General features: G+C 47.2%; 1 protein-coding gene across 4 annotated transcripts in view; it reads left to right on the top strand.

The window, feature by feature from the left end:
* The window catches only part of GAS7 (growth arrest specific 7), an 86,331-nt gene that overhangs the window by 45,854 nt on the left and 27,466 nt on the right, over nt 1-13,011 (top strand). For 3 of the 4 annotated variants that reach the window (XM_085077945.1, XM_085077944.1, XM_085077947.1), the window contains exons 3-5: nt 4,762-4,833; nt 6,376-6,461; nt 9,967-10,020. In XM_085077945.1, the coding sequence (XP_084934071.1) occupies nt 4,762-4,833; nt 6,376-6,461; nt 9,967-10,020 (212 nt within the window). The remainder of the gene's footprint in view (nt 1-4,761; nt 4,834-6,375; nt 6,462-9,966; nt 10,021-13,011) is intronic. The other variant, XM_085077946.1, reaches the window with a different exon arrangement.

The following is a 13,011-nucleotide window of genomic DNA, read 5'->3' as shown; positions in this document are numbered from 1 at the left end:
AGGGATATGAGATGCAAGACCCCTGACAGTTCTCTGCTTCTGGCTGGTGAGGTGAGGCTCAGAGCATGGTGGCTCCAGGCAGATGGGAGGTTTAGGCTGGGAATGCAGTACTGTGATGTTAAAGAAAACTTGTTTCTGAAGCAAGGCTGTTTGCCCCACTCTGAGTCACAGGGCCAACCAATCTTTACCCTTTGGGGAGCCATGGACAGGCCACAAACCTTGCTGAGAGCCTATGGAGATGCAGTGGAGGAGCAGAGAAAGGTTATAGAGGGTTTGCAAACTGCACACACAGGTGCTTCCTGCCTGCCATTGGCAAGAGTAAAGTGAATCCAAAAGGGAGGAGTTAAGACTGTGTGGACCTGTTCTACCCTTCTGCAAATGTGACTTCTAGTTCTGCTTGTTTTCAGGACCAGTTTGGGAGAAGTTTGCAGGGTTTATTCTTGAGGCATTGAGGGGCTACATGCTCTGTTGCTGTTCCTCATCCGTATCTGTGCACCTTCATCCTTGGCCTGTGCAGCCTGCACAGCTTCAGGTTATTCAGGGGAGAAACTGGGTTTGGAGCTGCTGAGCATCACAGATTTATTGCTGTTAAAGCCCAAATAAACTCCAAACCTATTTATAAAGATGTGAGTTAGCACCAGTAGTTGAGTGCCACACGGCAGGTGCTGCAAATCTGTAAGACCAGGAAAGGTTGCTGCACAGTAAGCAGACCCCGAGGTCCACCGGCTTGACCTGCCCCATCCAGGTAGTTTAGACAATGAAACTATGGAGCATTTAGCTCCTAGAATAGAACTGCATGTGACACTGTGCCGAGGTAGTAAATCCATTCCTGAAAGGAATACAAGCACACTCATGAGGGATTGAGCTAGTACATAAAGCCCTGACGTTTGGCTGATGTTGTATGTTCAAACTGGAAAGCAGCTCCTTCGACCTTAGAGTACTACTGAATTCATGGAAGAGGGACCAAAAATTCATTCTTCAGCTGCTACAGTGTGATCACCAAAATCATCTGCTTCAGAAGGTCGTCAGAAGCTGTGTTTCTTGACTAACACAACATCCCAGAGTGTGTGGCTCTCTGAAGGCCTGACACATCATGTCATTTCTCATTCTGCCAAACAGAAGTGAACTTTCTTCCCCCAAACACCACAGGTTTCCACTTTTCTTTGGTAGGAAATGTTTCACCACTTCTATGAAAACCCTCTCCAGTTCCGTTGGCCACTATAGCTTGGATCTTGTACTTATTTTTCCTTTTACTACGTCATTTCAGTTTTAACAAGTGGTTTTCTCCTGCCTTGCTATTCAGTAACTAAATTCCACAGAACCACAGAATGGTTTGGATTGGAAGTGACCTTGTGCCAGCTCCCTGCAGGGGACACATTCCACTAGACCAGATGGCTCCTAGCCCTGGCCTTGGATATCTCCCAGGGCTGCAGTACTTCTTTTCGTTCACAATCCTCCTTCACAGTCAGGAATTGTCTGCAAGTGGTGAACTTCCTTGCTGCTGTTCAGCACTGCAGCACTGGTTTTCTTCACAGAGAGAGCTCTGTAATTCATCTGCCTTTGCTAAGCCCTGGGCTGACACCTGGCTTTCAGGGACACAGCAAGATGTGCTGGGCAGGAGCTTAAGGAACATGCCAGTCCAGCCAAATTACTGGGTCACCTCTTTCAAAGAAACTACTGGTTATTCCTTCCCGGCACTGGCTAAATGGTCTAATTAACAGGTGGCTGATAAGGCAGGACATAACTTTTTGGTGTTGTTCTGCCAGTGCTAAATTGCACTCAGAGTACAAGGCTTTAGCTTGACTGGAACATCCTCTTGGGAAAATTGGGTGGGATATAAAATCTAGGCCAGTATGGAATCTATTCCTAATAGCCATGATCAGTTTTACCACAGGGTTACAAGTAACCTTTGGATTTTCCAAGGACAGGATCAAAGGCTCCATGTGGTGTTCCCAGACAAGACTCTGCTGTATCAGACAGTGCATTATCTCTCAACAAGCCTCTTCTGTGTCTCTGTAAAAACAGTCATCCCCCCACTCACTTCTAATCCCTACTCTCACTTCTAATCATGACTAAGCTGCAGAGAAATTTGTAATGTTGGAGTTTTACCTTGGTAAAAGTAGTTGCTTCCAGTAGATGGCATTCCAGCAGTGCAGTCCTGATCCAGATTAGCTCCTATCCCTACTTGAGCTACCAGAATAATCCCTAGTGGACTTTTTTTTTCTCCTAGTGCTCAAAATAAATTGAGTTTAAAATCTCTTGTTGTTTTCATTTCCTACCCAATTAATGTTTTTTTTCTATTTCATGCACTTTATAGCATTGGGCTTTTTTTATTTTTCAATGTGCTTAACTCAAAAGTCATTTTATTTTGGAAAATTTGTCAAGACACTGAATGTTTTGGATTGGATTCACATATCTGCTAACCACTGGGCACTGCTCTTTCATGTGTGAATTTTCTGCCCTCAGGTTATGTGTCTGGGTCCTGTGTGTGGCAGAGGGGAAAAATGCTGCACAGCAGCTCCACAGCAGCCAGCAGGCAAACCAGAGACCAGTTACAAGAAGCAGCTGGTAATTTTCACAGAATCACAGAATATTCTGAGTTGGAAGAGGCCCACAAGGATCATTGAGTCCAACTCTTAAGTGAATGGCCCATATGGGGATCAAACCCACGACCTTCATGTCATTAGCATCGTGCTCTGACCAACTGAGCTATGCCTCTTTAAACAATTAGTTATGTTTCATACATATTTGGTAGGTTTTGAGGTACATTCCTCTGTATAGTATCAAAAATGCAAAAAATACTGGAGACAGGTATGCTTGTGTAAAATCCCCAAGCCAAATATGAAGGTAACTTGCTTTACTGTTAATGTCAAAGTCAGTGCTGACAAAAACCCATTACTTCACTGACTGCACTGGGGCATCAGTGGGCATCACATCTCCTCCTCACAGATCTCAACTCTCATTATTAATTAATCAATTAATTAATTATCAACCATTCACATTGGAAAAAAAAATCTACAAGACACGTGGGTACTGTGTTGTTTACCTCTGCCTTACAATAAATATAAATTAGAATTTGTCTTTATTTAACCATGCACTTGTGGATTGTAAGCCAAGACAAGCTGACTGATAAAAGACAACTCTTTGCATTTGATTTTGCTTCTGTTTAGTTAAAACACTTCTCAATGCTTATTTATTGACCTAGTGTTGAATTTATTTACTTACTCCCCAGTTCACAACACAGACTAAAATTTTAATATTCCCCCATGATTCAGCAAAGCTTTTAGTTTATCAGGTTTTGCACTTGTTAGGGAAGAAAAAGCTCAAAGTACTTCTCCTTGCAAGCAAAAGCATGCTGTGGCTTGGGGAGGGGGTGGGAGAGGAAGGATAGAGAGAGGCAGGGCATGTATCTCAGGGACATTGCAGGTGTGGGGGATGGCACCTACTTCCATTTGGGATCTGTAATCCTGAGTTCTTTCCTGAAATAAGGACACAACCTTTGAGGACATCTCTATGCATATATATACATATATACACACAGGCATATGCATATATGTATATACATACATGCATGACTGTATATATAAAGATAAGCCTTTTGTGGTTCTTGACTCATGTTACCATCCGGTTTGATGCCCAGATAAGCACTGACCCAGGATAGGAGGCCTTCTGTGCCCTGAGGGAGGTGCTCACTGCCAACCCTAAACTGTTCATCATCAAGGGCTCTCTCAGCCTTCCCTGCTCCATCACCACTTGCCCATGGTCATCTGGACTACTGACACAGATGCAGGATTGCAGGCTTTGGCAGAATTAGAAAGTTGTTGATTGGGATTTGGGAAACAACAGTTTCAAATGAAGCAGCCAAAGTAGTCCTTGGATTTAATTACAGTGACTTGCTTATTTTCTTATTTGATACCATCTGGCAATCAGTGTTGTTTAGTTGATTTGGAACTGATATGTTCATTCAAAAGGAATGGTGCCTTGGGCTTTTTAGCTGGACTTCTGTGGAGGTTGCTGCTCTCACTCCACTGTTTTCTGTTCACAACTTTTAAAAAAAATTTTGCACTGAAATCTTCTGTCTTCAGCATGTGGTCAAAAACAATTTCCCATTTACTGAGAAAATGAGCAGAATGGTTAAACTACAGAGGCAACTGAGGGTAGACAGCAGCAGTAGTCTTTGGAGTGTCACAACTGGCATGACAGACATTTGCATATTCCAGCTGCGAAATTACCTGGGTGGAAAAAAGGAAGTTTTCCAGGGAAATAGTTTTTTTGGGGAAAAAAGGTGCTACAGCTTGTGTATATGTCAATGAAACCACATTTGTGAGTCACTCACAGCTGCCTTTAATGGAGAGAGCAGGGACAGAGGCAGTGCCACTGCTTGGTGGCTGTCCCAGGCTGAGGACCACATCACAGTGCCTACAGTGGGCTGCAGGCAGTGCCCACTCTGGGCTGAACTTAACTCCACCTGGAAAGGCTGTCAGTGCAGGTCAGGTTAGTGTTCCCAGGCAGTGATCCGGAAAAACCAGTGATGCAGCTTCCAGTCTGCTCTGTCTCCACCCATCCCAGCTGGCAGCTCTATCAGGAAGAGATGAGGGGAGAGAGGAAGTGCAGGGAGGTTCAGGCATCTTCCTCACAGGGTAAGAACCTGGTTCAGAGGACAATGAAGGTCAGACCCATTGGTATATTTGTAATAGTCATAATTTTGGTATGTGTTTCAAAAGCCTCCATCATGCTTACACTGATGTTTCCCTTCAACAGAAACGACCTGGGAGCGGCCAAGTAGTGTGCCTGGAACTCCAAAGAGCCCTGTGTCACAGAAGAGTTCTGCAGGTACTGTTTGGTGCTGTGCCTAACTACTGCACTGGGTGAATCTGCTTCTCTACCATTCAGCAAAGCAGAAGAAAGTGCTCTGATATAGTGGGATATAGACTTGATGTATATATAGAATCAGAGAATGGCTCAGGTTGGAAGGGACCTTAAAGATCATCTCATTCCACCCTCCTTCCAAGGGCAGGGACACCTGCCACTGTCCCAGGCTTCTCCAAGCACCATGCAACCTGGCCTTGGACACTTCCAGGCATGGGGCAGCCACAGCTTCTCTGGGCAGCCTGTGCCAGGGCCTCACCAGCCTTACAGATTTTCTCTTAATCTCTGATCTAAATCTGCCCTTCTGCAGCTTAAAGCCATCACCCCTTGTCCTGTCATGCCAGACTCTTGCCTAATGTTCTTTCCATCTCTCCTGTAGCCCTGTTAGACAATGGAAGGGACTCTGAGGTCTCCCCAGACCCTTCTCCAGGCTGCATGGTCATGAGAGTGTAGCAGAGCAAACATGGGGGGCTTTTTCTTCTGCCACATCTTCTTGATTACTGTTTCCCTGCCAGTCCATCTTCTGTCTGAGTGCCTGAAGTGTCTACATAAGAACCAGGCTGGCTCCTTCTGGGAGCACAGAGGCAAAGAGTAGCTCAGCAAGCACTTTCTCAGTTCTGCTTTCTGACAGGGCAGGGAAATCAAAGAGCTGCAGATGCACATGGCTGGCTGATGCTCTTCCACACAGAGCATATGCACAGTGAAGCGTTTTAGCATGTGATGGCTACAGGGGTTAACCCATCATCTCTGTCTTGACTTGAGGTTGCAGAGAAGCAAGTAACAGACTCAGATGCATAACTGTACTGAAAAGCTCTGGGTACTGCAGAATGACAAAGCAAAGCAAAAATTACTCTAGAATGAAAAGTGTTAAATGTAAAGGCCATTGCTGCCAGCTGACTGTAAATAACGCAGGCTAGAGGATGTTTTCCACAGAAATTTTTGAACTGATGGCCCTCTTTATGCAGAGCTGAGTGGGCAGTCTGCATGAAGATTGTGCATTTCATTGTGACCAAAGGATTTATAATGTTGTTGGGTATCTTGTTTTAACACCACTTTGAGCATTATTCCTTGCTCAGTATATAAAAGAAAAACAACTTATAGTTCCATGCATGAAGCATAAATATCTTATAAGGAGTGCCTTCTTGACATGAAAACTCAACTCCCTTAGACCAGTAATTTTCATGGATGCCAGCTGCCCAGCAAGCCACTCTGTTACTCTCTTCCTCAGGTGAATGGGGGAGAAAAATACAACAAAAAGCTCATGGGTTGGGATAAGGGCAGGGAGAGATCACTCACTGATTACGGTCATGGACAAAATGGACTCCACTCAGGAAAATGTTTCATTTGTTACCAATCAAATCAGAGTCGAGTAATGAGAAATAAAACTAAGTCTTAAAATACTGTTATCTATATCTGCATATTCAGTTATGGGATTAGTTTTTAAAGTATGCAATTTTTCATTTGCTATCAGCAGCAAGCCTACTAACTCTCCATCTGTTCTTACAGTGAATGGCTACTACATCTCTGGGTCCCCAGTACACCAGCTCGACTCAGGTCAAATGAGCCTCCGAAAAGCCAGTGGGGCCCCCCAGGTAAGTTTTTGGGAAAAAAACAATCAGCAGTATCCAAGAATATAAATGGGTTTCTACTTAAGTAGTTTAGGAATCCACTCAGAGCAGGAAGTCAAGAAGTCACTCATTTTCTTTTAGAAATTCTCAGATCAGAAAGATTTGTTGCATGTAGAATAGTTAGTCTTTGTGTCCAGCTGGTAAATCAGTAAAAAAAAGCCAAGATCTTTGGATTTTTTTTGTCTTATCACTCCTTTCTGAAAAATTCACCAGGCCACTTCAGTCACTATTAAAAACCCTAGGAATTTTCCTGCCACTCCAGCCTTAAGCCTGGGCCTGTGTCCAGCACAGTCCTCTCTGTACACTTGCACATCCGCCCATGTCTGTATCTCATTGTATTTTCCTGCAGCTCCAGCTTTCCCTCCCAAAGACAGTATTCACAAAGAATTTGTCGAAAGCTTTTTTCTCAATGACTTCATCCCCTCCAGCCTGTCCTTTCACAGCCCCTCCTCAGTGCCTCACCCAGCACATCACCCCAAGTTAACCCTACAAGATGCTGAGCTGTGGACAGTTGGCCTCCCCTGCCTTTGTCCAAATTTCCAATGAATATCTCTGCCCTTTTTCTTGCAACACATTTTATCCCTGGGAAAGCCTTCCCGGCAGGTCTGCAGATGCAGCACAGGGCACTTTTCCAGCTCCTCCCACGAAACCCTTTGCTCCCTGCCAAAACATCACCATATGACCATGTGACTGCCACAGCTGGTGGATCACACTCCATTTGGGTTGTGCTTCCCCACCCACTGGCATTTTCCCCAGTGGTCCCAGACCTGAGTTTTCTGTTTCATTTCTGTATGGAGTTGGTAGATCCTTTTGCTATGCAACTCCTTAAATACCCCTGGGGAAATGCCTGTTTGATTGGTGTGTTGCTGCCATGTGGACCTGGCTTCTCTGGTGCACTCAGTGTCTCTCTGACATTCTCTGTTTCTTGGTCTAAATTTTGTGTTGTCTGACAACTGTTCTACTTTGCCTCAACCCTCTCTCTCACACGCTGCCTCCTAAGTAGTTGCCTTCAGCCTTTCCCTCAGGTGGTCTGTTTCACGTAGGTCAGTATTTCTGGTTTAGATTCATGGCATTTCTCATGATACAGCCCAGAACTTTGGACTCCCTGTTTCTTCCACATCAAACATCTTGTACTAACTGCCCGTACTGCTGCTTCTCTGAGCAATTTGCCTGGGCTGGAGACAGTGAGCACCTACACTAGGTCAAAAGCATTTTAGAATCTTATGTAGTGCATTACCAGACACCCCTGTCCACATATCTTCTGTGACTCCCTCAGGGAACCCAAATAAACGTGTAGGTTGTGACTTCCTTCAAAAAAACCCTTGTGAATCCTTGTGCCAAAAAAAATTAATTTCTCAAGATATCTGACTCCTTTTTTATTGTGTAGTTGGCTTGGAACATGGTCAGATGAACTAACTTCTGCAGAACTTCCTTTGTAGCAACATTTGCCTCCTTCTTTTTTTCTAGTGCTGAGTCTTACTCAAATTCATAGACACCTTTTTAGTCAAATACACAGCTGAGATACATAAGAAGTAAAAGGGTCACAGAATGGTTTCAGTTGGAAGAGACTCTAAAGACCATCCAATGCCACCCCTGCCATGGGCAGGGACACTTTCCACTGTCCCAGGTTGCTCCAAGTCCCAGTGTCCAGCCTGGCCTTGGACACTGCCAGGGACCCAGGGGCAGCCACAGCTTCTGTGGGCACCCTGTGCCAGGGCCTGCCCACCCTCACAGGGAACAATTTTTTCCTACTTTCTAATCTAACCCTGCCCTCTGGCAGTGCGAAGCCATTCCCCCTTTTTCTATCACTCCAGGCCCTTGTCCTTGTCTCTCCAGCTTTTTGTAGGCCAACTTCAGGCACTGAAAGTTTGCACTAAGGTCTTCCTGGAGTCTTCTCCAGGCTCTCTCAGCCTTTTGGTGCTATGCACTGCTTTGCTCAGTTGACTCAACCATGAGCCTGTCAAAAATCCCTTTAATGACTTTTCTCATTCCCTTCATCACCTCCATGATGCTTTCTTTCCGTTGCTCCTTTATTACAGGTTTTTCCAAACTGAAGTCCTGGCTTCATCCCTGCTTTGAACCTGCTTTGAGCTAGTTCTGAATCTCTAACTGGCTGCTGGTGCCATTAATTCTCACAACAGCTTGTGTCTTCCATGCCTGCTTGGGAAGCTGCTTTTCCTGGGAGCTGTGGCAGCTTTTGCAGAAGAGTCCTTAGTAAGGAAAGCATCTGACCATAAACTCATGGTTGCAAGAAGCTTTTCTACACACTTTCAAAGTCTTTTTGGCCTGTCTCTTTCCTCCTTGTGTGTCTCGGGCCATCCTAAGCTGCTTTGCTTTGACTGCCTCCTTGTATGTTCCTGGCACAGGCTGTCTCCCAATGTGGAGCAGCTCCTTGGCATTGGCCAGGATGCTTCCTTAGACCTGGGTAGCAGCCACCATGCAGACAAATGCTGGCAAGATCCCTCCAGCAAACTCAGCCACATTTCTTGGAAACAGGTCGGGGAGGGGGGGGGAAGCCACAACTGAGAACAACACGGAGCTATGCTGTGCTGGGCGCAGGGCCAGACCTTGTTTATGGCTTCCTAGAGAGCAGCTAAATGCTGCCCGTTCAGGTTGTCACAACTGCCACCAAGGGAGCAGCAGCACAGCCAGGGAGCTGCACGTGTGTGGCGCTTGGCATAGTGCTGCTGCTGGTGAAGAGTCCAGCATGAGCACTGGGTGCCTGGGCAGGGCGATATGGGGTGGGAGTCCCTGGGCAGAGGGATGTGGGGTGGGAGTCCCTGGGCAGGGGGATACGGGGTGGGAGTCACGCCACATGATGCCAGGCACCATTCACACGCTGCACATGAGCTGTCACTGCATCTGAGCCCCACCAGTGACCCCGCAACAGGGACAGGAGCACTGCCAGCCTGGGGGGCTGTGGGACGCATGTGTACCACCATTCCACAGACAGTTAGGGACTGTCTGATGGCAGGACACTGCTGCCATCCCTGTCCCCAGCAGTGGGTATCAGCGTCCCACAGCATGGCAGGACATGTCACCATCCCTGTCCCTGTTCTCGCACCCAGAGGGGCAAAGTGCCACCCCACGGGACACCAGGACTCCTGTCGCTGTCCTCAGGGGGGTGTGATGCCACCATCCCACGGCATGGCAGGACCCTCTTCCCAGCCCCGACGGCGGTGCCATCGCCTCACGGCCCCGCAGGCCCGGCCCGAGCTCCGAGCTCAGCCCGGCGCGGCGGAGGCGAGAGGCGAGAGGCGAGAGGCGAGAGGCGAGAGGCGAGAGGCGAGAGGCGAGAGGCGAGAGGCGGAGCACCGAGCCGGGGCCTCCCGCAGCTCCCCCTCCCGGGCCGAGCCGAGCCGAGCGAGCCGAGCCGAGCCGTGCCATGGGACCCGCCTCTCCCCCGCCCCGCGCAGCCATGCTGGGCTCCGAGAGCAGCCGCGATGATGCGCTCCGCTTCTCTCCGCAGAGCCCGGGCTCCCCGGCGGCACCGCGGCGACAGAGCAAGGAGAGCAGCCTGACGGTGAGTGCGGGAGCGGCGCGGGGTACAGCCGGGCCTGCCGCGCTGAGCACCCGGCACTGGGGCTGCGGGCGGCGGGCGGACTCAGCATCCTCCACACGGGCTTTTTGCTGTTTGAGCACTTGGAAACCCGGGGGAGCGTTGGGATCTCTGCCCTGGGCTGGAGTGCAGGCTGGATTTCCTTTGGATCGGGTGAATCTAGGATGAGCAGGAGGAGCGCGGTGCCAGAGCTGCCGGACTGTGAACCAGGTGTCCTGGAAACTTCCCTAGCTGGTCATCTCCCTCCCCACAGCAGCCACTGTGCTGCGAGAAGTGCTGAAGAGTTAGAGGAAGACAGCAGAGCTGGATCATTGCTCTGCAGGGCAGGATCTTTTTCTTTTTTTTTCTTCTCAATCTGTATTTTTTTTCTCAAAGAGGTGTCAATCAAGAAGGTTTCTTCTGCCTGAGTGTCCAAGTGAAGATTTCTGACAGAAAGTATAGGCAAAGGTTTTATATTTCAGTGTAAAGTTAATCTTACATTTACTTTTAGTCTTTATAATTAAGTGTAACTGACTCCATGGAGAGACTTTTTACAAGAACAGGTAGTGACAGGACAAGGGACAGTGGTTTTAAATTGAAAGAAAGGAGATTTCAGAGCAGGTATTAGGAAGAAGTTCTTGCCTGTGGTGGTGGTGAGCCCTGGCACAGGGTGCCCAGAGAAGCTGTGGCTGCCCCTGGATCCCTGGAAGTGTCCAAGGCCAGGTTGGACAGGGTTGGAACAACCTGGTATAGTGGAAAGTGTCCCTGCCCACGGCAAGGGGGGTGGAATGAGATGGGCTTTAAGTCCCTTCCAACCCCAACCATTCCAAGATTCTGTGTTACAAATCAAAATGTTCTCAGTTGTATGATGTATCTCAGTTGACAGACATTAATATCTTTTGTGTGCTTGGTGACCTCATCTGGAACACGATTAGCACTCATGGGCTCTTCAGTGCAGGACAGATGATTAAAAACAGAAGGGAAATCAAAATAGATGAATGAAAGTGGCTAGTAATAGAAAGTTTTATTTAAATGGAAATCAGAAGAAACGAGCAGATAAATTAATTTCAGCAATAAAGGACAGGCAATAACCATGCTTGCAGCTGCAAGTATTGGCAGGGTATCAAGTCCCTGACAACAAAAGGAATAATTTAATATTATACATCCTTGTTAATGTTACTATGAGGAGGAGATTGTTGTCTGCATTGCCACATGCAGCCTGCGGATTTATTCATTAGTGAGCTGGGTTGCTGGTGGCAGAGACCAGGGTTCAAAAGGAGCACATTCAGGTGTCTCTGACTGTGAAGTGGGTCAGTCATTGCCATGCAGGTACAGTGTTCTGGGTGGGAGGGGGAAATCGTCCAACGGTTTTTGAAAAAAACACTTCAATCAGTGATTTTATTACTTGGTTGTTAAAATCAGTTGTTACCAATGTTAGGAGTGTTAATTGGTATATTGAGCGTGCGGTATGCTTTGAAGTAAGTATAAATCTGTGTGTTTGGACATTTTTGTAGATGTCTACAAGAATCAGCTGTTCCAGAGTTGTGGTGGCTGGGGCAGGAGACATGTCCCAGCCCCTGAATGCAGCCCCTGCCTGCTCACATTGGGGGGCTGAAGTAAATCATGGGCTGAACGTCACACCCAGAGGGACTAGACATGGTCACAGGGTGGGTTGCACTGGGCTGCATTACACAGCACAAGAGCAGGAGTGCTTGTTTTTCTGCAATCCCTGCTGCTTATAGGGCTGAGAGCTCAGGCTGTTCTCTGAGGATGGTTTTCTGTATTTGCTGCCCCATGTGCCATCAGGTAACATCTGCAAAGCAAGAAAGTGTGTGTTATGTCAGGGTCACTGGGTGTGCGTTTCTCCAGCAGAAGCCCAAAGCTTTCAAGTAGGATGAATCAGATAGACAAAAATAAGCTAATTTTAACAGCTGTTTGCTCCAAGCCATTGCCTTCATCAAGGCAGCATTGTGAAAAATAAATCTCATTTGGAGTGTAAACTGTAAAACAGTATAATGTTTTCGCTGTCTCCTAGGAGGTTCTATTTGCTCAGTACCACTGAAGCTGACGTGGAGATGTTCTAGTTAGCAGAGCTGCAGGGCATGTCCTCAGCTTGCTGTCAGATGCTTTTCCTTGGTCTGTAGCTGTGCTCAGGCAGAATCTCTTCTTGTAGAGGGAAATTTTGTGATTTACTTTGAGGCTCTTGGTCTGGCAAACCTCCCTTCCGACTGCAGTCCTGTGGCACAGAAGCTGCAGACAGCGGGTGATGTCCAGCCTGAGCAGCGGCTGCACCAAGCTGTTGCTGCGTCATCGCCTTCAGCAGAGGAGTGGGAGCATCTTCCTCAGAAAGCATCTGCCTCCTCTACATCCAAGTAGCATTAAGTAGCACAGCTTTTAGAAACCCTGAAGGCAGGTGGAGCTGGAGTATTTCCCATCTGTGTGCATCCAACAAGAATAATCTGGTGTTTTCTCTCTGGTCGGTGGATGTTACTGACATGGTCTTCCACTTTCTTTGGAAGAGAAACTGCAGCTGGGTATGTCATAGGTTGTTTTGAAACTGCTGCTTGCACAAAATATGGACACTCACTTGGGAAGGTGCAGTGCAGAGTGCTGGTTTTACAATGAGTTGCAAGGTGCACTCACTGTTTCAAGGCTGGATGGTTTGCTGGCTGATTCCTGCAGTCTCTGGCCATGAGTTGACTGTGAAAGTTGAAGATCATTTACAACAGGTGAGGGAGAGTTAAATGGAGAATGGACAGGGGGATATCAACTGAGGAACAGAGCTATGTCTTACTTGGAAGAGCAAGACAACTGCCTAATTATAAGGTATTTCTGAGTGTGAGTTTCTTCCTTAAAAATTCTCTAGTGCCATGTCAGGATAGTGCAGGACTTGGAAAATGCTGGTGTTTGGATTTTGTGTGTTGGACACGTCAATGAACACATGCTGCAGATGGGAAGATGGGCAGCCTATGCACA

This window comes from Lichenostomus cassidix, chromosome 18 (genome assembly GCF_008360975.1).
Source record: "Lichenostomus cassidix isolate B80296 chromosome 18, HeHo_3.0, whole genome shotgun sequence".
In the NCBI taxonomy this organism is placed as follows: domain Eukaryota; kingdom Metazoa; phylum Chordata; class Aves; order Passeriformes; family Meliphagidae; genus Lichenostomus; species Lichenostomus cassidix.
This window is presented reverse-complemented; position numbering and strand designations above follow the sequence as displayed.